Source organism: Cavia porcellus, unplaced genomic scaffold, assembly GCF_034190915.1.
Source record: "Cavia porcellus strain 051 isolate PalLab524CR breed Dunkin Hartley unplaced genomic scaffold, mCavPor4.1 scaffold_6, whole genome shotgun sequence".
In the NCBI taxonomy this organism is placed as follows: Eukaryota; Metazoa; Chordata; class Mammalia; order Rodentia; family Caviidae; genus Cavia; species Cavia porcellus.
In genome coordinates this window covers 90,191,086-90,218,748 of record NW_026947489.1, presented here as the reverse complement: position 1 = coordinate 90,218,748, position 27,663 = coordinate 90,191,086, and the positions used below count along the sequence as shown (strand labels likewise).

The 27,663-nt window shown below is 60.2% G+C and overlaps 1 protein-coding gene across 1 annotated transcript; it reads left to right on the top strand.

Annotated features, from left to right (window-relative positions):
• Window positions 1–27,171, top strand: Ngfr (nerve growth factor receptor). The gene is made up of 9 exons (XM_063249765.1): window positions 1–158; window positions 1,370–1,466; window positions 2,130–2,332; window positions 10,943–11,234; window positions 17,233–17,374; window positions 19,984–20,343; window positions 23,031–23,283; window positions 24,308–24,468; window positions 25,041–27,171. Exons 1-9 carry the CDS (start codon window positions 1–3, stop codon window positions 25,340–25,342), a joined length of 1,968 nt encoding a protein of 655 aa, XP_063105835.1. The 3' UTR covers window positions 25,343–27,171.
• Window positions 27,172–27,663: the final 492 nt, after the last annotated feature.

Genomic DNA, 27,663 nt, shown 5'->3' with positions numbered 1-27,663 from the left:
ATGGGGAGAGACGTGGCGGAGGAGGAGGCCTGGGGGAAGAGAAGGAAGGAAGTGGGTGTGCAGGAGGACAGGGTGGGCCAGGCCCGGGACAAGGGCGAGGGCGGGAGGACCTCGGAGGAGGAGGACAGGAGTGCCCGGAAGAGAAGCGGGCTGTCAGGGTACAGAGGAAGACAGATGAGGCCAGCCTGGCCCAAGAGGGGTGCTCTGAGGGGGCCGCACAGGTGGCAGGGGCAGGTGGCACCGTGCGTGGGCTGCGGGAAGGGCAGGCCTCAAGGCCTGCAGTGCAGCTGCAGGGATGCTGCTTCCACAGGGAGCCGAGGGTGGTTTTTCCAGCAGAGCGCTAGCTGGATCCGGAGCCTTCCTTCTGGGACATCCTCTGTTGTGCATCCCCCATCCTGGGATGTCTGCTCACCCGGGCCCACAAGCACAGGGATGTAACCCCGAGCGCGGCCCCGGTACTGGGGATTCACCCACCTTCAGAGACCCCAGGCTCTGGCCGGATAGTCAGAGCCCGCAGGGAGCTTGCTGAGTGAACAGTGTGGGTGCGGCTGAGGGGTCCTGGAGGAGCTTTGTCTGCTCTGCAACAGGACGGGGAGACGGAGCCGCCCCCAAGTGGGGGCTGAGCCTGGCTTGTTCTCTGCCACCCTGGGTCTGGCTCAGAGCCAGAGCGAGGTAGATGATGAGTGACTGTGTGATCTCTGGGGTTGTCACTGACGAAGTCATCTCAGACTGACTTCTAGGGAGAGCACGTTCACGGCTGAACACGATTTAAATTTCCTGGAGTAGAGTTTAGGTCAAGGTCTGGGCTCAGCCAATGTGGTGATAAACGCTGCCTTCGAGCTCCTCCACTCTGCTTTCTGCACGCTCAGCACAAAGAACCCCAGGGCACCCCTTCTGGGGTAGATTTAATGCTATGGCCATCCTGGAACCATCAGAGAGCCAGGGCTACTCTCCCAGGACCGCTCCCAGAGCAGGCAGAGGGTGAAGGTAGAGTCAAAGTAAGCCTCTTTCCATAAAACAATCAAGGAGAGAGTTCCTGTAAGCAGAAAATGGGAGAGGGGTGCTGGGCAAGAGATACCCATGACAAATTAATAGATGAATGATTAGGTACGTGAATTGGGCTTTGAAGAGTAAATAGGAGTTCGCCAGGTAGACCGAAGAGAGAGGGCCACCTTATATGCTTGTGTTCACTCACAAGGGTCTGACTTCACAGTGTTTCTCTCCCAACCCTGGCTGTCCATCCGGGTCTGTCCCCATCTGTGTGTCTGAATCATCCCAGAAGCCCCAGAGGGCAGGGACAACGTTGCCACACTCCATCTGGACATTTAATCATGGCTGTCCAGGCTCTGCAGCTGCCTTGTGCTCCCAGGAGCTCTGGGCCCGGCCGGGATGCTGACCAGTGGCAGAGGGTGAAGCTGCAAGGCCAGGCCTCTCCACCCCGGGACTCCGACCTGCACTGGCTGACGGCAGGAAGTCCTCACAAATCACCTGTGGATGGCACACACAATGATCTGACCTCAATGACGAGTCTTTAAAAAGGAAAAACAAGATACAATCGCTCCCTTCTGTCCCGGAGCGCGGTACCTACTGGCCTTGTGAGTTTTGTGGGTCCTGGAGCAGTCTGGTCCCTCCTCCTCCTCCTCCTTTTCTCCTCCTTTTCCTCCTTTATCCCCCTATCAATTAGCTACTTGCACTTATGGGGCACTCCACTCGGCAAGAGGACACCCCAGGAATAGACACAACCGTCCCTCCCCAGGGGCTCAGCGCTCAGAGGGAAAGGGAAGGAAACAGGGACTACGTCAGTGAGCTGGGGACAGGCAAAATCCCAGGGAGCTGAGGTCCACATGGGCCACCCAGGCCAAGTGGATGGAGGGCTTCCTGGAGGAGGTGACACCAGGGCAGCGCTGCACCGGATGGATGGGACTTGGGCGGTGGAAGGGGAAATCAACCCAGGCAGGGGCGCACTTCCTTGGCCAAGTTCCTCCGGGTCCCCTGCTACTGTGTCCACTTGGGTGACTCCAGGCACCAGTGCTCTCCCTGCAGGAGGGGCCTCTGGGGAGGGAGGACGGGGCTGGGAGGAAGACAGGGGCAGAGGCAGAGGAAGGAGAGGAAAGCCACCGGGAAATTAGGAGTTTCCCAAGCGGCTGCCTAATGAGAAGCAGCAGAGAAAGCGGGGTAACGACGACCGGCTGCCCAGGGCCGGCTCCCTGCACACTGTGCGGCTGGCCAGCTTCGGGCTGCAGGAGGGAAGGGCTACTTCCCCACCTGCTCCATCCTGTGATCCCAGCGGGGACGGGGAGGAGGAGGACCAGTGGCCCGTGGCCAACGGGAGGTGGGGAGAGCATAGAGGTCCTGTCCCCAACCCCCCAGAACTGGGGTCCACAGGTGCCCTCTCTGTATCTGTCAGCAGGTTGCAGAGGGTCGGGTGCTCTCACAGGAAAGAGAAAATCTGGGCTGAAACCCCAGGAGGGTGAAGCATGGGGCGTCACCTGCAGGAAGCCCCCAGTCTGGTGAGCATTGTGGGGTGCACAGGTCCCCCTCTGCAGGGTAGATGTGGCCGCTGCTCACCAGGAAGTAGTCACAACCAGGGGCGAAACAGGGCCACACAGCCGGCGCTGTGAGTACTGCATGATCTCACTGTGTAGCCCAGGCCGGCCTCGAGCTCACTGCAATCCTCCTGCCTCAGCCTCCTGAGGGCTGAGTGACAGGTGTGTGCCACCACGCCCACCCAGTGACAGTCTGGAATGGAGTGCTCATTTCCTGTCAGAGCCCTGGTTACAGATGTGCCCCTGTTTAACCTCATCAGTGAAGCCCAGCTCAGGGCGACACAGCCTCTGCTCTGCAGGAGGGCGACCCAGGGCAGGGGTGAGGGAAGTCACTGGGCCAAGGTCACAGCCTTTGAGGAGCCCCCCAGGCCCTGACCTCCCAGCCCTAGGTGCCCATTGGCCCTGTCATTGGGACACCAAGGGACCAAGGGCCAATGAGCCAGACCATCTCTGGCCTCTCCCGCCTCCGCCATCTTGCTATCTGCCCTCCATCTGTCCATCTGTCCTTCTGTCCCTCCTGGTCATGGTCCATTCCCTTTCTGCTCTCTCTCCACTTCCTTCTCCTTTCTCGTGTTCCCCTCAGGCTCAGTCTCCATCTCCTCCTCCCTCCCCAGCTCCAGGTCCAGCAACTCACCCACCCAGGGAGTGGACAGCAGCCCCAGGGCAGCCGGCATGTGCATGCCAGGGTCCCTTCCCCAGGGCCAGGCGGGGGTGCTGGGACTCTGGGATGGGGCCCCTAGGCCACATATCCCTAAAGGACCCCAATGGCCTGGGGAGGCGGCTCTGGCAGGAGGTGGCTGCACACAGGCAGGACAGCCCTTGGGCACTGCTGGGCCCCCTGGTGAGAACTGGGAGAGTCCCGAGGAGAGTCTCAGAGCGTGGTGGGGCTGCAATGGCCCTCCCTCCTGCTGGGTGTCACTCCTGTCTCCCTGCCGTCCTCCTCCTCTTCCTGTTTTGTACTTTCTCGCCCCTCCCCCATTTCTCTGGCTCTCTGCTTTCTGAGAGCTTGCATTTTTCTATCCCTCACTGTCTCCCCCTTCACCACCACCCCCAATCGATCCGTCTCCCCAGCTCCAGCCAACACCGAGGCCTTGGACGGTACTCACAGTCTTGCTCTGAAATTTATTGCCCAGTGAAGGGGCAGCGGATGCAAGTCTCCGCCACCCTGCCTCTCCCCGCCCGGCTCTTCATCCCAGCCCAAGCCAACTAGGCTCCAACAGCGTCCATCAAAAGCACCAATATATGGTTATTTATAGGCCACCCCCTTCCAAGAAAGCAGACTGATTTTTCCCTCCTTTCTGTTTTCTGAGTTTCCAGCGCTGGGGTGCAGCGTGGGGGTGGGGGACGGTCATCCCTCAGATTCCAGGGTAGGGGGGCGACGGAGTGTCTTGATTGGAAACGAATTAATTAGAAGAGAGGCTCTTCAAGTCTCCGAGTTGGGTTATTTATAGTGTTCGGTTAATTCTGATAATTAACACTGGGGAGGATTAGTGGGTCCGGGCAACTCGGTGCCCGCCAACAGAGACGCGCTTCCCGCCCCGCCGGCTACCCCGCCCGGCGCTACTCCATTTGGGCTCTGTCGAAATAGGCTGCTCCGGCCTCGGAGTCCCTGGGTCTGCGGAAAGTGGAGCGGTGAAGGAGAGGCCAAAGGCGCGGGGCTCAGGGGCCTGGGCTGTCGGGAGCCAGGCCTGGGGTCAGCCACCCATAGGACCAGGTGGGCGCCCCTCTCCTCTCCCGGCCAAGGGTCCAGGGGAAGCAGGTGCCAGGCTGGTCTGGGCCAGGATGCTGTCCAGGCAGCCAGGTAGGAAGAGGCCGGGCTAAGCACGATGGCAGGCGCTGGGAGCTGGAGCTGGAGCTGGAGCTGGTCAGCCAGCCTCAGGGTGGAAGGAGACAAATGGGCCAGCCAGGGTCCTCCAGGCAGCAGGGGTTTTGCACTCAGGGCCGATGCCTGCAGGGGGCAGGGACAAGGGCCTTTGGAGTTGGTCCCAGTGTGCCTGGCCGGCTTGGTCTCTGTCCCCTCAGCCCCCGGCTGAGCCTGCCTGACCAGTCAGCAGTCTGAGACCTGGCACCAGCAGGCCCCCTGCCCAGTCCGTGTTGACTGCCCCACTGTCCCCTCAGCTGGGGATGTCCTCACTGCCCTCCTCAGGGTCCCCCTGCTCGAGGCCTCCACTCCATGCTGCCTCCTGGGACCCTGGCTTGGTCGCCTTTCTCTCCTGGTCTCCCTAACCTTGCTGTTGGAAAATCTGGGCCTCGGGGCCTCAGGCCCAGCTGATCAGTAGAGCAGAGCATTGCCTGCATCAGGCAAGACCCCCGCACCTCACAAGGGGGCTGCACAGCCTTGGGGCTGGATTCTGAGGGCCCCGGAGGCCGCTCCTCTGTGCAGCTCTGCCTCTTTCCGGGAAGCAGTGGGGCCCTGTGTTCCCACGTGGGGTTTCAAAGGGCAGGGACAAGGATCACGTCCCCACCCTGCAGGAGCAGGTGGACCACCCGGCACAGGTACAGGAAGCCGTGGGTGGCCTGGCCTGGGCAGCCTCCTGTCCCCCGGGTCCAGCGCAGAGGCGGCCTGGAACTTCAGTCCCCACCGTCCTGTCCTGACTCGCGCTGTCAGAAGGAAGCTCCAGGCCGGCTGCGGGGGTGGGGGGTTCAGGGGGTGGGGGTTGGAGCCAGACCGGAAGTGGGGTTGGTGTCCCAGGCCCGCCCCTGTCCAGTCATTCTGGCAGCCCTGCCAGCCCGGCCTCCTCCTTCCCTGGGGCCTACAGCTATCTCAGGTGTCTCCATGAATCCCTTCCCAGGCCCCGTCCCTCCCCTCCCTTCCCCTCTCAGTGTCTCCATTCCTGACACACAAGGCGGCAGCAGCGAGGCAGAGCCCTGCTTCCCACCTCCCCACCATGCCCCCAGTGTGCCTGTGTCCACTCCTAGTCCTTGGTCCCCACCCTCGGCCACCCGCCCTGCAGGGCTTCCTTCCCAGGCACCTGTGCCCTGGACCTTGGCCCATCCATCCTGAATTCTCTGTATGACACTCCGGCCCTCCCTGGGGACAGCGAGCGAGCGGGACCCCTGATGGCGCCTGGCCAGGCTTCTGATCCCCGGCCACCAACTCCAACCCTCAGACACCTCGGGGGCTTTGCCCTGGATTTTTGGCCCTGCAGCCTCCAGGAACCGCTGCTCTGTCTCGGCTTCCACGGAACAGAGAGCACATTTTTAATTAAAGTGGAAAAAGCTGAAAATCTGTTCGCATTTAATCATCTTGACGACCTTTTTGCTTAAGAGTTTCCAGCTGAGGGGGGAGCACTGGGGAGGAGGGGAGGCATCTCTGAGCCGGGCCTGGGGGGACGGGGAGGGCGGGCCCTGCGGAAGAAGAATGGAGCGGAGCACGGCTGGGGAAGGCGGGGCTATGAGTGCCGACTCAGCGCTTCCTTCTGCTCCGGCTAGCTGCCCCTGAGGTGCCCACCCCAGGGAGAACCCCGCCACCTGCCGCCCTGCCCTGGGCCCTGTTCCCTGGGGCTGCTTTCCCCACCCTCTATCATACTGCCTGGGACATGCAGTGTGCTGGTGGGCCTCAGTTTCCCCAGCCAGAGTTAATGTCTGAGCTGCTTTTTGCTTCTGCTGATGCCAGCCTACAGCGTGTAATAGGAACCTCAGGTGCAAAACACTCCTATCTAGGGAGACCTCTTGCACCCCGAGGTTTCCAATGCCATGGGTGGGCTGTGGCTCTGCCCTAGGAGAAGAGGGGAGGAGAAGGGAGGGGAGAGGAGGGAGGGAGAGGGAGGAGAGGGTGCGTGGAAGTTCTCTCCAGATTCCAGAAGACTCTACTCCCTCCTCAGAGTAGGGGGCATCCCTGGCAAGGACTCTGTCTCCCTCAGACTAGAGGGTCCCCAGCTCAGGGCTGCATCTTCTCCCTCCCCTAGGATATGATGACACGGAAGGTGGTGCCCGGGCCACCTTCTGCCCTGACTTTTCCAGCCTGGCCCCAGGGATCTTTTTTTTTTTTTTTTTTTTTTTTTTGTCTTTTTTTCATTTTTATCGGTACCGGGGATCAACTCACGACTGCCTGCTTGCAAGGCAGGTACTTATGCCGCTGAGCTAAATCCCCAGCCCCCTACCCCAGGGATCTTCCTGGAGACCACGGGTGGGCCTGGAATGAGCTTCGTCCCAGTTTCCCTCCGGGCCTCCAGGCGGCTCCCCTGACAGGGGCAGCCAGCATGACTTAGTCCAGACTCTTCGTCCATGGCCTTTGCCCTCCTGCTGGAAACCAACCCAGACAATTGCTCCTGACCCCACTTCCCAGACGCCCCCACTTCCCAGACTCCGCAGTGCAGATAAGCAGGGGCCTGGGCAGCTGTCCTCCAGGGATTCCCGTGGGAATTTCAATGGGCCTCAAGGCCTAGCATAGCCCTGGCTCTTATCTGCAACCGGAAGGCCCCTGGACCCTGGGGCCCAGTCTCCTCCGGGGCTGAATGTCATCTCACCCCTCATCTGGCCTCCAGCCTGTGGGCCAGAGGTGCCATTTATAATAGCATCAAATAGGAGCGTAATTGAGATGTGTCCCTTTCCTGGCTTCCCCCCACACCCAAGACTTCTGGACTCTTCGTGGAGGCCTATACAGAGGAGGGGTCCCTCAGAGCAAGGAAGGTGCTGGCCTGAGGTCACACAGCAAATAAACTTCACAGGGGTGCCCCTGGCTCACCCACTTATCTTCCCACTTTTGGGCGCTTATGCCACTGAGCTAAATCCCCGACTGGATTGGAGTTCTGTGTTTGGAAGAGTCTGGCAGAGGGAAAGGTAGCGGAGGAAGGACGGAGAGGCCGGGGTGGCTGCCAGCATCAGCGAGGGTCTGGGTGCCCCATGCCTATGCAGGGTCTCCCCTGTGTTCCTATCACAGGGCCTGGACCTCTCCGGGTGGTAGCGCCACCCAGTGGGCACTGTCCCCCAAGACACAAAGCCTGGGGAGACACTGTTGGAGAGAATTGATCAGATGCTGGGGTTCCGGGATGGCACTGGGCAGGAGCTGGCCTCTGAGGGTTGCAGATGGGTAGACAGACAGCTTTGACCAGCTTCTCTGTGAGGTCTCAGGAAGACGGGGACAGCTCTCCAGTGGCCCCGAGGTGGGAATTTGGGTCCTTTGGGCTCCCCGAGGGGCATGGGGAGGTCTGGGAAGCTGCCAGGGGCGGTGGGGAGGGAGGACACTGTGCAACTGGCCCACTTGGACGCTCCAGTTAATCTGACTGGACTCGGAAACTGCTAAGCATCAAACCTCCGGGCCCCACCCTATGCCCTGGGTGGACGGGCCCCCCCTGGTGGCCCAGAGGAGTCAGTTCCCAGGCAATCCCTGCAAACCGCTTCAAAGCCTCCGAGGCTGCTCTTAACGGGGACAGCAGGTTTCACTTACCTTGCCTGGCTGGCTGCCCAGGGCAGATGGCATGCAGCTGGCACGGCCTGCACTTCCTCCTCCCCTCAGCCTCCGTCCTTGTCTCCGTGCCCACCTCTCGCCCCTCTGAGCTGGGACTGGGGCACTGGAGATTGGATGTATCCACCCTTTGAGACGGCAGAGGGAGCTGGCGGTCATCAGGCCCCTGTCCACCTCTGCCCACCCTGCCCTAACCTCCAGACCCAGATTCTGCAGGTCAGGGGCTCCAGGGAGTGTGTGTGGAGCGGAGCCCACATCTCCCCGCTCCCACGCAAGGCTGCTGGGGACTTCCCGGGGTGGAGGGGTGGGGAGTGACCTGGGAAGAGCAGGCTGATGGCCAGGAGTGTGACTGGCAGGGCCCTGTGTCACCACGACTTCCTCCTGGGGCCCTCGGACCAGTGGCCTAAACTCTGAGCCTCAGTGTCTTTGTCTGGAAAATGGCCATCCCAGGGTTCCCTGGTGGGACTGAGGGAGACCCCTGGTGTGGTTTCCGGGTCCAGGGGAGGACTGAGTTCTCATCCTCTGCCCTCTCGTTTCTGCTCAGGTCATGGTGGCCGCTGCAGGCTGGTTCCCAGGCTGGAGGCCAGGAACAGTGGCCCAAATGGAAAGAAAGGACAGGGATTCCTCTCATGTGGGGGAGCCTGGCTTCCTCCAGGGCAGGGTGACAGTGAGGAGGGACAGGAAGCCAGCATCCATCTCTCACTGGGAACAGGAATCCCTGCAGCTATGAGGACGGTGTGGGGAGTATGCGGGAGGCAGGTGGCGGCAGCGCTGATGATACACAGTCACAGGGAGGATGCCTTCACCGTGGTCACTGCAGTCACCTGGTATCTCTGGGGCTGTTTGGCAGTGATTCTCACTTAAGTGGCTGTGGTCATGGTAATGCAGGTGACCTGGCAAAGACACATCCTGGTCACAGCTATGCAACCTCCAGTGTGACCAAGCAAGGTGTCGAATTATAAAATACCCCTCAGGACAAATTATTAGCTCTTAGGACATCAGCTCTGTTGGCAGCTGCCTTTGCTCACTGCAGAGTCCCCCGTGGCCTATAGCAGATGCTCAATAAACCCATACTGGCTGCATAAAAAAAAAAGACAGAGTCCTTTCTGCAAGGAACAGTTTCCTCATCCGGCCCTCATGTCCCTACAACCATTCCCATTTTATGGATGACAAAACTAAGGCCAAGAGATTTGACACGACTTGCCTAAGTCCACAAGGAAGTGATGAGTGGGTGCAGGGAAGTCTGCATCCTGACTTGGGCCTGCTGTCTCCCTGGACACGTGATGGTCTTCTCTCTATCAGCACTCAGCACTGCATTTCAGTCTCGGGCTCTGGTTTAATCATAGAAATCCTGCTAATAATAGTAACTATTGCTGTTTGTAATTGTTCAAGTAAGGCTTAAATGATCAAGGACCATGGAAATTATTAATAACCCAGGCCCAGCCATAGCGGTGTGGGCCGTATTAAAGTGTGTTGAGATGGATAACCTTGGCGATAATAGTAACCGGGATCATAAATTAATAACAGGAGTATTTAAATTAATGCCACACTTGTGGATGCCCTTGATAGTGTGCAGATCGCTGCTGTTAGTACTAATGCTGCCCCTTCTTGCCTGCCGTGAATTTAGCGGAGGAAGGCAGGGCTCTAAAAGCAGCAGTGGCTGGGGACATCTTTGAGGCAATCCCTGTCCCAGAGGGAGGAGAAAGTCTGCTGGGACTCCTGGTGCCCCTGGCCTCATATATCCAGCCTTGGAGGCCCACAGGCTTGAAGCCACAGTGCTGCCTAACTGTGCTTTCTGGAGTGGTGCCCTGGACTTTCTGGGTTACACAAGAAAAATTCACAAGCTGATCCCACGCCCCATGAATGACTGAATGAATCAGTGAACTTCAACTGCCTGGAGAATGAGCCACCAGTGGTGACCTAGCCCTCTGCATGAGACCTCTGTGTCGGCTGATCCATCCCTGTCATCTAAGAAGGGACTTTGCAGATCTGCCCCTCTAAGGTTGGGTGCTCCAGGGCTCAATGTCTAGGAACCAGGAAAGAAAGTGTGAGGTGACAATGGAAGGGGATCAGTACTTTGCACCCAAGGTTGGTGGCGCACTCCTGAGTCAGCAGTACCTGTGACTGGACCTGCCATAGTTCCCAGAGAATGACAGTAGTGGTTCTGGAAACAGCCGCATACCATGCATGGTCCACGCTTTTAGCCACCTGCCTGATACAGGCTGGTATCCAACACCAACCTCCCCGGCATTCGGATCAGAAGCCAGGGCCCGGGCTGCAGGAAGCTCCTTGGTTCACTGCCACAGTTCAGCTTCTGCTGTCGGGTTGTGTCTAGGGGGTGTGTGTGGGTTCAAAGCTTGTGCACTTCGCGTGACCAGATGCTGATGGGCTACTGCAGATATGATTTGTGTGGCATGTGCCAGGATGTGTGAATGGTGCCCCAGGTGTCCCTGCATGTGGAGGGGCCTTCATAGAAATCTCTGGTTCACATGAGTGCGCAGTGTCGCTGCGGGCATAAGTGACAGCCACAGCCCATACCCAGGCTGTGCGCACCTAAGCTTCATGGGCACACCTGGGACTCTTTCAAATCCATCATTTGAGAATTCAAATGAGGTTAGGGTGGACTCCACCTCGAACGTCTCCCTTGCACACCACCTGCACCCTAGGCCTTTGCCTAGAGATTCCAGCACTAAGGGGACAGGGGACTGGAGGGGCAGAGAGGGAGGCTGGGTAGGGAGCCAAGCGCCAGGAAGCAGCTGAAGCCAGAGGCAGAGGAAGATGGGTAGAAGCACGAACCCAGGGGCTGGTTGCAGCCCGAGGGAGAGGAGGAGAGCCACGGCTGGGGCGCGCTGGCCTCTGTGCCCTCAGCGTCAGGGACCTGTGCAGGTTTGGGCACCCGGTTCCGGGGCCGATGGACCGGCGCGCCCAGAAGCGGCGGCGGGTGCGGCACCCGCACCTCCCTCCCTCTCTTCCTCCCGGCTCTCACTAGAGGCAGCGGGGCTGGCGGGCGGGCGCGGTTCCGGGGGTGGGCGGGCCGGGCGGTGAGAAGGCGGGGCCGCCGCACTGGCTGCACCCAGGCTCCGCCGCCCGCAGCCAGAGCGAGCGGAGCCTCGGCCAGGCTAGCTCCCGGGGACGGCGAGCGGAGCGCAGCCCCATCCGCCCGCAGAGCGGCCCGAGCCGGACGCGAGCGCTGCCGCGAGAGGGGGGCGAGCCGGGCAGGTGCTACGGGCCGCGCCATGGACGGGCCGCGCCTGCTGCTCCTGCAGCTGCTGCTCCTCGGGGTGAGTCCAGCCGGGGTCGGAACCCCGAGGGGAGCCACGGGCCATCATGCAGCAGACAGCGGGGCGCCAGGGTCCCACATGCGGGCAGTGAGCGGAGGGCAGCGGAGGGCGGGCGAGGACCTCGAATGTCGGGACCCACAGGGGAGCGTCCTGGATCCTCAGAGCGCACAGGCCAACCCAAGTCCCGGGATGGGATGCGGGCAGGATCCGCGCGCAGATGCCGGCTCTGGCACCGCGGGAACCGAGCGGGGAGAGGCTAGTGGAAGGGGGCAGGGGGCTCCTGGACACCCGGGCTCTTGGGAAGAAGACACCTGAATGCCGGGACTTTCCTCTCAGCATCACGCTCTCTGGGGAGTCACAGGACGGAACCGGGGCCAGGGAAGGAGGAGGAACTAGATGGGGACAAGAGATGTGTAGCCGAGAGGCACCGGGGCGGGGACGGAGAGGAGCGATGGAACAATAGGGGAGGAGGCTGGAGGGACTGGAGGCGGAGGGGACCGGGCACGGACAATGGGAACCGGCCAGACAATAGGGGGGAGGGGCGTGGAAAGCGGAGCGGACAGGGGTTGGAGAGGGCAGAAGTAGGTTCAGAAGAAGAGAAGAAGGTGAGGGACACGCGAGCTGGCGAGGTGAGAGCAAAATGGATAGCAAAGTGAGAAGCGAGCGCGGACCCAAAGTGGCAGCTCCGCCTGACCACGAGGAGACAGCGGGACAGAGACAGCGCGCGGGACCGACGCTCCCCGCGCGCGTCCGTGCGCCCTTCCTCGCGGCCTCGCCCAGTCTGGAATCGCGGCCGGGCATCCCGAGAAGGGCAGGGAGTGTGCGCTTCGAGGGGGGCGGAGCCGCGCCCCCAGCCCACTCCCGGGTCCTCCAAGCCCGGTGGGCTTCTGGGCACCGCAGTCACACTGCACTCGGTGGCCGCGCAGGGAGGGAGGGAGCCAGGCTAACCCCGCCTGGCCGCGGTCACAGCGCGGATTGTGGAGCGCAGGGACGCACAAGGCGGAGACGGTCCCGGCCACGCGCAGCTCGCGGCTGTGCAGACCCGAGCAACCCGTAGGGGGCACTGCCGGGCGCCGGACGGCCCTCCGAAGCGGGACCCTAGCCCAGCGCCCCCGCGCGCCTCGGGCTTCCCAGCTTGGCCCAGGTCCGGATCCGGATCCGGCTCGCGCTCCCCCAAGCGTTCCGTGAGGCGCGGGTCTTGTTCCACGACGCCCACAGGCATCGACTTGGCCAGGCGACGCGTTCTCTCCTGAGCACGGACGCTCAAGTGGTTCCAGACACCCGGAGGCTGAGACCGGGTACACGGCTTGGAGAGGCTGGCAGTGAAAACACCGTCCTCACCCTCACTGCCACCTTCATCTGAGCGTTGAACCTTCACGTCCCAATTTTACCAATAAGATGACTGAGGCTCGGGGAGCTTTTAAAGGGCTTGGCCAAGATCTCACAAGTCCGTCGGGCCAGAGTCGCGACTGGAAACAGTCCCCCCCTTCCACTTGACTCGCAGCTAGGTGCTCCCCCATCTCTCGGGAGTCCCAGCTTGAGAAGGGAGCTGGATTTCACACGGGGTGGGGATCCACACCCTGGAGCCAGGTGGCAGTGAAATATCGGGGGCGGTGGGCAGTGACCCCTCCGGGTACTGTCAGTACCTGTGGCTTTGTCTGGGGACCTGGGAGTAACTGCAGAAGCATTTGCTGGTTGGAGATGGTTCTTGGCTTGGGAGGTGGACCAGAGAGGCGGGGAGTAGGGGCTGGAGTGGCCGGTAGTGGGGATGATCGCGGCGGGGCAAGGGCGTGGACTCAGGGCTGGGCCGGACAGGGTGTCCAGGAATAGAGAAGAGGCCAGGAAGAAGGGAAGCTGGGCGTGGGGGGTGCCAGGTCTTGGGGGTGGGGGACCCCGCGAAGATCTGCGGGCCGCCGCCGCGGTGCTCTCGCCGCTACTCCGGGGGTGCCGCTCCGCCCGGGCCGTCACTCCGCCCGGGCTGCCGCTGCGCAGCGCGGCCTCATAGTTTCTTCCTTCTCCGCCGCGCCGCGCGCTGAAACCGGAGCGCGTCCCGTAGGTCTGCTGGCGCGCGCGCCGCGCCGGTAATGGAGGGAGGCACTTTGTCATTCAGACGTCTGTAACCAGAGACGCTGCGCTGCCTAATGCGCCCGAGAGGGACGCAGCCAGAGGGCAGCGCAGGGGCGGCGCGAGCGGCCGGGCGGGGGCGGACGTGGGTGCGCACAGAGCTGGGGAGGCGGGGAGCTGGCGAGGGGGCGGCCGCGGAGGGCGGGGAAGGGACCCACCTCCACCCGCCCCCATCCCTGCTCCCGTGCCTGCCCCTTGCGCTCCAGCGCCTCGCAGAGGACAGCATGTGCTGCGTGCCTACTACGCGCCGCCGTGTGCTGCCACAGGGACTTTGGAGGAAACCGAACCTCCCAGACTCGGACACAGGAGCAGCCCCCCCCCCCCCAGTTGGGAGCAGCGCCGCACGCTGGGATCCCAGAACTTTGGCTGGTTTCTTCCTTTTTCCTGCCTAACCGACTGCTAATCACTAAAGGTGGTATAGCGCTGAACTTCCGCCAGTCCGGGAGTTCGCCCTTGGCGACACGCGTATGGCACCCAGGCGCTTCTCCCCACGCGGACCCCTCCCCCTCTTCATGCAGCGTTATCCTGGGTAATCAGGGTAACCGTGATTCAAAGTGGGGGGCAGGGAGCATTGCCAGGGCCTCGCCTGGTCCACGTCCACCTCTAAATACTGTGGACCTCTGAAAACTCCTGCCGGCAGCTCTGTTCCCCAAAGAGCTCTTGCCAAAGGAGCGTGAGTCTGCGGGAGCTTTCCCTATATTTGCAGATATTTCCAACTTGCTTTCTATTCTGTCCAATTTTTAAAACAAAGAAGCTTTATTATTTTCTTTTCTTTTTCTATTTTTCTGTTGAGACAGTCTTGCTACGCAGTCCAGGTTGGTCTCGAACTGACCTGCCCCTCCAGGTGGAGCTTTCAAAACAAAGATTCTTAAAAGTCCACTCATTCCAGGTCCTTAGCACCTTAGTTCCTTGAAAACTCTGAAATAGAAAAAAACTTAAGTCACCTCACTCTGCTGGGCTAAAACCTGCCTCTCTACGAGGGCCTATCTGGGGCCAGCAGTTCAGACTCCCTAAAACGAGCCGCATCTTGATAAGTAGCATTTATTGAACCCCAACTGTCCACCAGACGTATCTGCATCGCTTTACTCCATTGGATGGAAACCATGTAGCTGCCTTCCCAGCCCGATGTGCTGGATGGGAAAACAGGTTTAGGGAGATTAAGGATGCCTTCAAAGTCACATACTGTGAAGGAGCAGATGTGGGATTTTATGGTGGAGGGGACATCAAACAGGAAACACATGGTTACTAAATATGAGGTGCCCCTTCCGAATGCAAGTTTGGAAGGGGAGGAAGAGCAAGGGTTTTTGGCAGAGGGGGTCACCCACAGATACACCCTACTCATGACTACCACAGACCCCCTCAACTATCCAGACACAGCCTTAGTGCCTACACACCTAGATTAACTGGAACACAGCCAAAGGACACCAAGGCAGCAGGAAGACACTGGAAAAGAGGAAGGAGGGTCCCAAAGCCCTGTATTATGATCAGTCGGGCCTAATAAGTTAGGTGCTGGGGAAGGGGCTGCTTCAGGTCAAGCTGTGCCAGCAGCCAGAAGTGACAGTTGATACCTTGACAGGAAGGAAGGACAGAAAACTATTAAAAAAAAAAAAAAAAAAAGCTTACAGGAAGCCAGGCATGGTGGTGTGTGTCTGTAATCCCAGCTACCCTGGAGGCTGAAGCAGGAGGATTGCAAGTCCCAGGGCAGACTGAGCAATTTAGTGAGAGCTTGAGTCAAAGTTTTTTTCTTTCTCTCTCTCTCTCTCTCTCTCTCTCTCTCTGTCTCTCTCTTTTTTTGTTTGGTTCAGGGATCGAACTCACAACGTTGCACTTGCCAGGCAGGCACTTACACCACTGAGCTAAATCCCCAGCCTTTGAGTCAAATTTTTTTAAAAAGGGCTGGAGGGGTGGCTCTGGTAGAATGTTTTCCCAGCATGTGTGAGACCTTAGGTTTGATCACCAGGCCCAGAATTTAAAAAAAAAAAAAAAAAAAAAAAAAAAAGAAAGAAAGAAAGAAAGAAAGAAAGAAATTCTGATGTAAATAGTGACCTGGAGTCCTGGAGAAGCCAGGAAGTTATGTTCCAGAGACAGAGAAGGGTGCAGCTCTTTAGGGAGAATGTTGGGTGATTCCCAGCGCACCCTTGGCCTGGAGAGACCCATCTATCCAGGGTTCCAGTGCAAGGAGGGTGTACAGGGGTCTCATGTCCTTATAGCCCGTAACCATATACACTGGTCCCCACTGTGTGCCAGCTACAGTGCCAGCCCCAGACAGGCCTGGCCACTGCCCTCAGGGAGCTGGCGGCCTAGGATAGGAGTCTGGGAAAGATCAGGGCAGCAGTGGTGAAGGAGGCAGCCCCACCTGATGTGGGAAGGAACTGGGGCTGACAGGACTGCTTGCTTGCGGAAGTGGCCTTTAAGCAGAGCCCTGAGTGATGAAAAGAAATCACAACAGGCCCTTCCAGAATCTGGCTGCAAGGGAAAGCTTGCATCCTGGCCCGCAGATGTGCCCAGTAATCTGCACTGGTACTCAGAAAGATTCTACCGCCTGCACCCTCCCCGCCAGGCTTAGGGGACCTGGGTGGTCAGCCTGTGTGTCCTCCACCTCCTCTGCTTCCCTCCCCATCCAATCTGGCAAACCCCGGTGAGGACTGGAGGGAAAGGGATGCCATGGCCATGCCTGTGCCAGCATGGCAGCAGAGGAACGTCCAAAATGACCTCTGCTCTGGCGACTCAGGAACCCCGACTTCTCAGCATCCGGTGCAGGCTGCAGGCGCTGGAGCCCAGAGTAGGCTTTGGAGTTTTATTAGACATTAAGTTTTTTTTTTTTTTAAAGGAACAGAAATATAAAGCAAGCCTCCAGCAGCCACTCCCTCTAGGGAATCGGGTGCTAAATCGTTCCATCCACCAGCAAAGGCGCTTCAGTGGCAGGAATTTGACTCCCCTTTTCCCTGGTTCCAGCTCTGTTCCCAGCGGCCACAGGAGGACAGCCTGGGGGAGGGCTGGTGTCTGGAAATCAAACCTCGGTGGGGCAGGGCTGCCTGCTGGGGGGGAGCAGTTGCTGTTTCATTGATAACAGGCACCAGACTCTCACGCATCCGTTGGTCATTTGCGGGGCACCAAGCTGTCGCCATCTCTCCTATGACAAGCTCCGAGCAGGAAATGGGGGCAAGCCAGAGCCTCCATGCAGAGTCAGGATTTGAACTCAAGCCCCAGCTGCAACCTGTCTAGCTATTCGTGATGCCCTGCCGGAAGGAAGCCCTCGGTTGGGCCTCTGCTCTTGGGCACAGACCTCTCCTGAACTGATATTTAAGATGTGGAATTAAGGAGTGAAAAAGCACCCCGACAGCCTGTTAGGAAAAGCCCCCCCCCTTCCTTCCTCCCCTCCCCTCCCCCTCTGCCTTTCTCCTCCCCCCTCCTCCGGGTAAGGGCCGCCCTGCAGGTGTGAAGCTTAGCAAGTGGAGCTTGGACCAGATTTCAGCTCTGCTCCCCCTCTTGGCCAGGGGCCCTGGGCAGGCTGCAACCTGTCGAGCCATTCATGACACCCCACCGGAAGGAAGGCCCTGGCTGGGTCTCGGGTGACCTTCCCCATCTGGTGTATCCTCAGGATCCCAAGAGTAGCCAGGAGTAGCATCACCCCAAGGTGAACTCTGCAGAAGGTTAGCGTCCCAGGCTCTGCCCTGGCCCCCCAGCAGCCTGTCAAGGCTACTGCCCCCCCCCCACTTCCTGCCACTAGCTTTGATGTGCCTAATGCGTCCTCAGTGAGCTCAACCCAGCACAGGTGGTTCCAATAGAAGGCCCTAGAAGGGGGGCGCTGGATCCTGCTTGCAAGACACCCCGCTTCTCCTGCCAGCCTGACCCTCTGGTCTTCCCCACCTAGGTGTCCCTCGGAGGTGCCAAAGAGGCCTGTTCCTCCGGCCTATACACCCACGGCGGGGAGTGCTGCAAGGCCTGCAACCTGGGGGAGGGAGTGGCCCAGCCCTGCGGGGCCAACCAGACCGTGTGTGAGCCCTGCCTGGACAGTGAGTACCGGAAGAGGGACGGGGAGGACAGGGCAGGGGAGGACCCTGTCTGAGGGGCCACCACTGTGCAGTCACCAGAAGCAGTTCTGTCCCAGTACAGGAGGCAGAGCGAAGAAGCTGAGAGTGAATGAAGGTGCAGGGGGGGATCCCCAGCTGTGCCCCTTCCCAGCCCCCAACCCCGGCAGAAAGGCCGGTAGGAAGAAGAGCGTAGCAAAGGAGCTGATGCTAAGCCCAGCTAAAAATATCTCCTACTCTGCCAGATCAATGGCTGCAACTCACCCCTGTGTGGGGGATCACATCCCCGCCTCCTGGAAGACTGACCTTGGGGGTTCCTGGGAGGGCTTGGGCCCCCTCCCCCGGCCAGGAAGCACAGCTTTCCTGAGGTCACAGTGATGGGGACGTCCTTGCCATGGGGTGACACGAGGTGAGGGAAGGAGTGAGGGAACCTCGTCGTCCAGGGGCGAGGGAGGCTGAGGGATGGCAGGTGCTGGCCCTCAGCCCCAGTCTCCTCTGAGTTCTGTGCTCTTTGGGGTCTTCACCCCGAATGCTCCCCTGCAGAGCCTGCCATCCCCTCGGCATTCAGTGCCCACCTAGGTGCCTGGAGGAAACCACGCCTTGCTTACTCTTGAGGCCTGTGCGGAGGAAGGACAGGGCTGGAAACTGCCTGCCTGGCAGCCTGATCCCCTCCTGCCAGGTGCCACCTCCCACCAGTCAGCTGTCCTCCAGCCACTCCCAACTCCTGGTGTCCATCAAACAGTTTTCCTGTTCAGCCTATGGTGCTGTAACTCCCTCCCTGCAGCAAGACATCTGGACTGGTGGGAAGGCTTTGCCACCGGCTGTGGGGCAGCATCCGGCCCTGGCCCAATAGGGCATGGCTGGTCCTGGACAAAGTCTGTCTGTCTGGTCATGGACCCTCCAGCCCCAGGCTCTCTTCCCACAGCCTGAATCCCCTAGGATGGGCACCCACTCCCTTCTGTCAGAGCATTGTGGGGCATAGGAGAGGAGTCAGTGAAGAAGAGAGGCAGAGGCAGCACAGCCTGGGCTGCAGCCTTCCCGTCCTCTCCCCTTCCTTTCCTCCCCCCCTCTCCCCTCCCCTTCTCCCCCAGCTGTGTTAACAGGCCGCCTTTACAAGCCCATTTTTATGGGCTGGAGACCCCAGCGGACTTTCCCTCTATCCTCAAAACGTTTCCATAAGGAAATCCATTAAGCTCCTGCCTTCATGCTCTGCCAAGAAAGCCCATATTTTTCACACCACCTAAAACCCCCTCCCAAGAGTTTGCTGCTAATTTTTGCATTTTCCCAGGAGCGGGTTCCCTGAGTCCCCTCCAGTGTGACCAGCCCCAGCCCCTGTCAGCTGCCTACCCGATAGGATGCCGCTGTCTGTAGAGATGGGTTGCCCTGATGTCCTTATTGTGCCCCCAAGTTCACTGCACTTATCACTGCCCCCCCATGGGACCCAACCTATATAGGACCCCTGCTGCGTGTTGAATGCTTTATGCCTGGGCTTCATGTTTTCCTCGACACAGCCCTGTGAGTGGAGAGAATATGTCTGATTTTAATGAGAAAGAAAAGAAGCTCAGAAAAGTTAAGTAAAACGAAGTCTCACAGCTCAGAGATGACAGAGTGCAGGTGCAGAGTGGGGCTCCTCTGCCAGAAGGGACTCCAAACTGAGTGTCCCCAGGCTCTCCTTCCTCCGTGGGTCCTTCGTGGGGCCTTTTTTCCCTGCCCGAATCTCAAACCCTTAGGGTTCCCCCTGCTTTTCCTTCTTTGCCTCCCCACTCCCACTCCCAAGAACCCCAGGGTGCCCGAATCGCACCTTCTTGCCCTTAGAGCAAGGGTAGGTCCTTCTGAGTTCCCGGGATCCCACCCAGGCTGGAAGGGACCTGGAAGATCTGGCTCTGCCCCGTCCTGTACTCCAGGACCAGGGAAGGACCCCAGAGCACCCCAGGTGGGCCCCCACCTCTTCCGCATTCATTTCCACTAAGGGAGTCAGGAGTGCACCACAGGGCCGTCCCTGTCAGTGCTTCCTGCCTTCTTGCTGGGACCCCTCTGGCAATGCCCCAACTCTCTGGCCTGGAGAGAGTGGGTCCCCACCCTCCGGACGGAGCCCTGCCATCTAACTCGGGCGTGGCACCTCAGCCCCCACTCACGGAGAGACAACAGTGCGGCTGAGGCAGGAGGCTCCCTAAGCCAGGCCCACCGGTTTGGGCAGGGTTCACAGCTCAGCTCTGGCCCTCAGGGAGGGCTGGGTGGGAACCCACTCGGTTTGTTTTTTAATCCTGCTGGGAGCCAGGGTGCAGGGCTGGGCGCTCTCCAAGGCAATCTGCTAAGGAATTCACCAGCACCAGCTGGGTTCCCCATGAAGCCTCAGGCCAGGAACTTCTGGGGCCCCAGGGATGGGGTTCCTGGCCCCCTTCCCAGGCATGTGGCTGCCACCAGCTTGCACAGCTGGGATCAGGGACTCTAGGGATGTGGATGGGACTCTTAAAAAGAAGTCAGCACCCTGGCGAGCAAGGTGCAGGGCGGGACTCCAGCCCGTGCACCCCAGGTGCCCGGGGAGCAGGTGGCCCAGTCTCTCCAGCTTTCATGCCGGCCATTCTGCCCTGCAGGTGTGACGTTCTCCGACGTGGTGAGCGCCACTGAGCCGTGCAAGCCGTGCACCGAGTGCGTGGGCCTGCAGAGCATGTCGGCGCCGTGCGTGGAGGCGGACGACGCCGTGTGCCGCTGCGCCTACGGCTACTACCAGGACGAGGTGACGGGCCGCTGCGAGGCGTGCAGCGTGTGCGAGGCGGGCTCGGGCCTGGTGTACTCATGCCAGGACAAGCAGAACACCGTGTGCGAGGAGTGCCCCGACGGCACCTACTCTGACGAGGCCAACCACGTGGACCCGTGCCTGCCCTGCACTGTGTGCGAGGACACCGAGCGCCAGCTGCGGGAGTGCACGCGCTGGGCCGACGCCGAGTGCGAGGGTGAGCGCTGGGTGCATGCCCGGGGCTGGAGTCGGGTGAGGGTGCCCCCTGGGGGTCGCTGGGGGTCCAGCCGGCCTGCAGGCAGCTCTGTGACCTTTGTACCAAGCGGTGTCCTTCGTGGGTCTTCGCGGTGGTTTCTGATCCTGTGCCCCGTGGGGGTCCTTTGACTTCATTTCCTTCATCGTGCTAAGTGTTGGGAGCCGGAGTAGGGCTCTTACAGGGTGCAGCTGCTACATTTAGTTGGCATCGAGGCCTGTGCCCCCCAGTAGCTCTGGGACTACCGCACTCGGCCCCCGAAGGAGGACGTGACCATCAGAGATCAGAGCAGGGCGTCTTCCCCCCAGGCAGGCTCTCTGCCCGGGGAAGGGCCCAAGGCTGGCAGGCGTGGGAGCCGTTCACTCAGTGGCTTTTGGCCTAGGACCTGGGATGGGTCTCACCCTGACCTGTCTGAGCAGTGTCTCTCCCCTGTTCCTAATGTTGTTTTCTCTCTCACCATCTGGTTTGGGGTCATTACCCCACTTTGCCTGGGTGCATACCCAGGTCCCCTTGACAGTTTAGTGAAGGATTCGGTTGGACACAGTGAACCCCCTGAGGCAGTGGGATGCGGGGAGATGGGTGTGCTAGGGTGGGAGGAGAAAGGACCTGGCACCCAGGGCAGAGCCGTTCAGATCTCAGGTGGGGTTTCCTTTGGAGAGCCAACCGGGGGTTGCCCCTCACTCTGAGCAGGCTCACAGTGCCTCCTTCAGGGAGCTCTAGCTATGACTGGAGAGATAGGCTTGGCTTCTGTCTGATAGGGGAGGCTGGGTTCCAGTGCCCAATTCCACACTGGCTGGCAGGGGACACAGCCTCCACCTTCAGGCAGCGTGGCCTCTGCCTTCAGTCTGACTCCAGCGGGAAGGGGAGGCTGATCCCTGGCCCTTGGGGAGCCTCCCATCTGCACCCTTCCCCCCGGCTCCTGTCTGCCAGGCCTGCCCTCCATGTCTTGTGAGTGCCCAGGGTGAAGAGGCCTCCGGGGCTGGGCTGAGGCCAGGTATTTGCTGGACGCTTCCTGCCTGGGGAGAGGGTGGAGGAGGAATGGGGCGTTAACCTCAGTGGGGTTCTGTGGAGGTTGCCTTGAGCCAGGAGACAGGCAAGTGTCATCAGGCGCCAGGCTGAGCCGGGCCAGAGCTCATCAGGCAGGAGGACAGCCGTGTTCCGGGAGCAAGTCCCGACCAGCCAGTGGGGCACTTGGGCAGGGACACCGCATTCCCAGTGCCTCTCAGGAGGAGGGCACCCCGAGGGGTGTGTTGACCCTCGTCAACCCCAGCCTCTGAGGGTTAAGGGCCAGCTCCAGCAGAAGGTCCGTTTCAGGAAGTGGAATTTGATTCTGGTTCGGCTGCCCCCTCTTCTCCTGGGTTACATTTCAGGTGTCAGCTTGGTGACTCGGCTGGGGCAGGAGGGCCCCCTGGGCCCAGTGAAGTTCAGGAGAGGTAGCCTGGTCCCTCCTTCCACCCCCACGCTGGATAGCTCCCATTCCGGAAGTGGCTGTCAGGACCTGCCAAGGGCTTAGTGGGTTGGAATGCTAGTGCCATGGTCACATCTGGATCTCATCCCGTCCCCGTGGTGGGGGCTTGGAGAGGTGAAAGTGCCCTGGATGGTCAGCACTGTCCACTGTGTTCTCTCATTGCTGCATGGCCTGAGTTTACCTCCAGCCCTCCGACCTTTCCACCTCTGGGCCCAGGGTTTAGTCTGCATAGAGCTGTATCTGCAGCCTGTACCCCTCCTGGGCTGATATGAGGAGGGTAGGATGGGGTGGTGGATGGTCACTCTCCCACTGCCAACTACGTGGATTCCAGGCCCACACCTGGGGGCCACCTCTCAGAAGGTGCAGACGGGGGCACCTTGGGCCATCTCTATATTGAGCCTGGGAGGCCCAGGAGGCTGGTGAGCAGCTTCACCTCTATTTTAGGTGGGCTTGCTAGAGTGCAAGCTACCCTCCCCTTCACCCTGTTTGCATGCCCTGTTTGCTTTCCCTCTCTGCCTCAGGTATGGAAAGTGGGCACGGATTTGGTAGGCAGCTCTGCCTGGGCAAGTACCTCCAGGCCATCCAGAGCCCACAACCCCTAGCACTGCCCCTGGCTGGGTGGCAGAATGGAAAATCCCACTGACTGGTGCCAGAGAGCACCCAGGCTGATGCCAGGGAGGCCAGCAGTGCCCAGCTGGCATGAGAGGGCCCAGGTGGGTGGCCGGATACAGTCTGCCTCCCCTGAAGCAGTGGGCATTACCTGCCTCGTAAGCCTTCTCCATTGGCAGACTCAGGCTACCTGGCATGGTCTTCTGTCAGTGGCTAGTTACTGTGTGGAGAAACAGAGTCTGGCCGATGCCCAAGGACTGGCGGCAGGGATGTATGCCAGCTGTGCCCTGCACCCAAAGCCCCTGCCCGGAGCCTGGGCCTCAGAGACAGGAAGGAGCCGAGCGCTTTTGTGTTTTGCAGCAGCCTCTGGTCTATTTCCACCAGCAGGATCTCTCTCTCTCTCTCTCTCTCTCTCTCTCTCTCTCTCTCTCTCTTTCACACACACACACACACACACACACACACACACACACACACACACACAGAACGGCTGGGCCCCTGAGCACCCAGAAAGGGATGTGGCCTGGAAACAGCAGCAGGCCGCCCCTCACTCTCACAGCCCTTCTCCCCGCAGAGATCCCTGGCCGCTGGATCACACGGTCCACGCCCCCAGAGGGCGCAGACGGTACAGTGCCCGGCACCCAGGAGCCTGAGGCACCTCCCGAACAAGACATCGTGGCCAGCACGGTGGCAGATGTGGTAACCACTGTGATGGGCAGCTCCCAGCCCGTAGTGACCCGGGGCACCGCCGACGACCTCATCCCCATCTACTGCTCCATCCTGGCTGCAGTGGTGGTGGGCCTTGTGGCCTACATCGTGTTCAAGAGGTGAGTGGGGATGGGGGGGACGTGCGGGGACATGTGTCCTTAAGCACCTGACCTGAAAATTAAACCCAGGGTCTTCCAGCTGAGCTACCTACACAGCCCATGTGTGTGTGTGTGTGTGTGTGTGTGTGTGTGTGTGTAACTTTTTGTTTGGGGGCAGGGTCTTTCTAAATTGCCCAGTTTGGGCTCATACTTGTGACCTTCTTGCCCCAGCTTCCCAGAGTACTGGGATTACAGGCCCGCACCGCCACGTCCACATACACACACTCTTCACTCCACCCCATGTTGGGTTCTGCCCTGACCCCCAACAGCTCATGTCCTCATCCCCCACCCCTGTTCACCTGACAGTCACGGGTGCACGTGCATCTCCACCATCTGTCTCCTGAGATGTCCATGTCCAGGCACCCAGAATTCAGAACTCCAGGAACCCATTTTGAAGTTTTCAGCGTATTTTCCATTCTTTATTATTTGAAGTTCTCAGCGTAATACTTGATTGTTTAGAAAGATTGGAATCTGTTCAGAGAAGGTCCTTCCCAATTATTTTCTATGCATTTTTAATAAAATGCACGTATCTCAAGCTTTTCGTGATCCAACACAGGCATGCAGGCCTTTCTTAGTCTCCATGCAGTCACACTGCATCTTCTTCTGTGCTGGCCCTCACTTTGTTTGTTAATATTGGTCCTCTTGTGATGAGCTTTTGGTTTGTTTTCTGTTGTTTGTTATTGCTTATAATAGCAGAGCAAATCCTCGTGTGCATAGCTGTCCGCACGTTAGGAGGATTTAGGAACGGAAGGTTGGGAGAAGCAGGATTTCTGAGAAGTTATCATTGCTGCTCATTCTGTGAACAGTTACTCAGTGCTTTCAGAGTGCCCCCTACGCTCACGAAGCTGTCCTGAGGGCGTCACAAGCCCTTAAATGGCACAGGGCCCCTACTGTGCCTCTGGCCCATGCATCAGATCTTAGAGCCTGCAGCCCAGGCCGGGACACAGCCCCTCACCCCGAGACCCGGCCTGTCCCCCGGCTGCAGGTGGAACAGCTGCAAGCAGAACAAGCAGGGCGCCAACAGCAGACCCGCGAACCAGACACCCCCGCCTGAGGGCGAGAAGCTCCACAGCGACAGCGGCATCTCCGTGGACAGCCAGAGCCTGCACGACCAGCAGTCCCACACGCAGACGGCCCAGGGCCAGGGTGAGTGGCAGGCGGGACAAGGCCACCCTGATTAAGATCAGGTGACAGGAGGGATGGGGCTAGGGAAGGACTGAGTTTTTAGCAGGATGTGAGCAGCCGAGGGAGGCCAGGGGAGAGAAGGGGACGGTGGGGTCCCTTCCAGCGGGGTGACTGGAAATGAAGCTCTTACAAGTCAGAGCATCCAGACTCATCAAGCTAATTGTCCCCCCTGGGGGCTAATTACTGCGCAAAGTAACTGCAATTAGCCTCCTGCCCTGGACTTCTGGGGAGCAAGTGGCCAAGTATGGATCCTAATTAGTGGCCTGCAGCCCGGCTCCAGGATACTCAGTAGCTGGCTGCCTTGTCTGGAGCTAGCAATCCGTCTCCGCCTCTGCCTGATTAATGGCCAAGGAGTGGGAGGGGCTGGGTGGCAGGGCTGATGCCAGGGCAGAGCAGTGAGTAAGGGGACCTAACCCAGACGGGACCTCCTCTGACCCCGGCTCTGCGGTGTGAGGGGAGGGTCTCACGCCAGCCCCAACCCGCTGCGGGGAAGAGGGGCACAGGGCTGAGACTGATCCCCTGGGTTCCCGCAGCTCTCAAGGGTGACAGCGGCCTGTACAGCAGCCTCCCCCCAGCCAAGCGGGAGGAGGTGGAGAAGCTGCTGAACGGCTCAGCGGGGGACACCTGGCGGCACCTGGCAGGCGAGCTGGGCTACCAGCCCGAGCACATAGACTCCTTCACCCGTGAGGCCTGCCCCACCCGCGCCATGCTGTCCACCTGGGCCGCCCAGGACAGCGCCACTCTCGACGCCCTCCTGGCCGCCCTGCGCCGCATCCAGCGAGCCGACATTGTGGAGAGCCTGTGCAGCGAGTCCACGGCCACCTCCCCCGTGTGAGCCGGCTGACCGGAACCCCCGCCCTGTCCCCACATTCTGACGACTGAAGCTCCAGCCAGCCCCCATGGAGCCCGAGTCACCTGGGGTGGGTCAGCCCGGCAGAGCTGAGCTCCACTGGGCAGGACTTCCGAGCCCAGGTCCCCACACCACAGCCCTGCCACAGCTCCGTGTGGCCCCTCGATTCTGATCACCGACCCACTCCAGCAAGAGAAGTGGCCCTCCCTGCCCCCCTCCCACTGTCACCTGCTGCCTTCTCCTCTACCCACTGCTAGGAGGGCCGCCCTCCCCACCTCAGCTGGGAGTGGCTGCCCCCAGGGAGGGCCTGGGACAGTGAGGAGGCCCCAGGGCCTCAGAAGGAGGTCCTGAGGAACCAGAGCCATGGACTCTACACTGTGAACTTGGGGAGCGAGGGGGCGCTTAGTAGCCTGAACCCTCCCTCCACCCCGCCCCCTCCCTGCTGGCCTGAGATCCGAGCTCAGAGGCCCAGGCTGAGCTGTAAGGGGGCGTGGAACCCCGTCCCCCTTCCTTTCACTTGGAGGACAGTGAGGCCCAGAGAGAGGCAGTGACTCCCCCAAAGCCACCCAGCAATGGGGATGTGCCGTGCAGCCTGGCACCCTCCTCTCTGAATGAGCGCCCTTGGTCTCTGGAGAGTCTGAGTGGCCTTCAGGGAAATGTCTTGCAGCTGAGTTCACTGCCATGCAGGCCCCTGTGTGGCCCCTTGGGGGTGGGCTGCTGGCCCTCAGGTGTGTTTGCAGGAGTCAGGTTTGGGGTTTGTGGGATGAGCTGCAACTGCCCTCTGCCTGTCCCCCTTGGGCTAGTCCCCAAGTCTGTTGGTGTCCCTTGTCCTGGTACAGACCTGGGGCCAGCACCGGCCCCTAGAATCAGCCCTAGGGGTCAGAGACGGAGGACCCTGACTTCTCCACACATACACACACACACAGGGTGAGACGCCGGCTCTTTTCGCGGGTCCCTGCTCTGGAGCTGAGGACTGGCCCTTGCTGGAGCTGCTGGCCTGCAGCATCGGCTGGGCGGTCTCCCTCATCCCAGCCTTGGCCGGCTGAGGACTGCTGAGGCCGGAGCTGGCGTCCGTCTGTCTTCCGTCTGTCTTCCAGGGGCCTGCGTGGAGGAACGCTCCCCACCCCCCTTTCCCACAACCCGGTCTTGGCCAGGCCCAGAGGTTCAGCGAAGAAAAGCAGGCCCTTGGTGTGGGAATGCAGCAAGAAGGAATCCAGTTGGACTTGTCGTCTCCAGGGGCTTCCAAGCTTAGGGGACCCTGCAGAGGATCGTTTTCCTTGGTGTGGCCAGAAAGGGGCCGTGGCTCTCAGTGGCTTTTCACCTCTTCCCCGGCCTGTTCTGTGTTGCTTGCTGTTGGAATGAATGTGTCCCCCCTCCAAGCATGAAGGAGCCCGGGGAGGGCGTGCAGGACTGCCACCCCACCCCTGCCCAGGGCTCTCCCGAGCCTGCTTTAGGGACCAGGAGCCTTGCACTAGGTGATACGTGGGGACCTCAGTCTGTGACACCTGCTGGGCCCGTGCCCAGGCACCCGGGGCGTGGGACAGGCTGAGGGTATTTATTTTCCTGCCCCACCGCTGGGAAGGAGGTTGGGGGCTGCCGAGTCTGTCTTAGCATGCGTTTGGTTCTGGGGCCCTGCCCCCCTCCAAGACCCTAGGGGCTACGAAGGAATCCTGCAGCTGGGAGCTGGGAACTCCAGACCTCCCGTCACCGTCCCTGTCACCCCTCCTTGCATCCTGTGTAATCATGTTTCGGGCCCTCCTGAAGCCTACGCATCGAATATAAGTGATGAACATTAAATAGCAAAGAAAGAAACAGTGCCGAGAGGTTTCCTGGGAGCCTCCGTCTGTCTGAGCTGTCCGGGGTTGCGTGTACGTGGGGAACGCCAGGTGTGACTGCCAGCGTGGTGAGTGCTTGTCCTGTTTTTCCCTCTGTCAGACTGCGAGGTGGTCAGAGAAACCCAGCCAGTTCCCATGTGTAGCCACGAGGTTCCTTTTAGTGGGAGCGGAAGGGAGCGGGGGCCCTTGGCCCCAAGATCTGGGAGAGAGAAAGTAAAAACGGTCATGCGGGAAGCTGGCCAGCTGTGAACTAGTCCAGATGTCAGAAGTGAAACTGACCACAGGGGACCCTGAGGTTTGCTAGGAGAGCCAGGTCACGACCCCACAGCTCCCAGCCACCCATGTGGCCACACACACACGCACACGCACATGCACACACACAGATGCTGGCTCCAGATGGCCCGCAGGAGGCTGGCTGGCTGCCTGGCTGGCCGGCCTGGTGTCAAGCAGACCCCATGGCCCAGCTCTGGT

Excerpts from the sequence above, each read along its gene's own strand:
- Ngfr (XM_063249765.1), top strand. The coding sequence starts at position 1 with ATGGGGAGAGACGTGGCGGAGGAGGAGGCCTGGGGGAAGAGAAGGAAG. Across the intron at positions 159-1,369 it reads AAGAGAAGCGGGCTGTCAGG|GAGCTCTGGGCCCGGCCGGG; the intron begins GTACAGAGGAAG and ends TTGTGCTCCCAG. Across the intron at positions 2,333-10,942 it reads TGGCCCGTGGCCAACGGGAG|AGGCAGCGGGGCTGGCGGGC; the intron begins GTGGGGAGAGCA and ends GGCTCTCACTAG.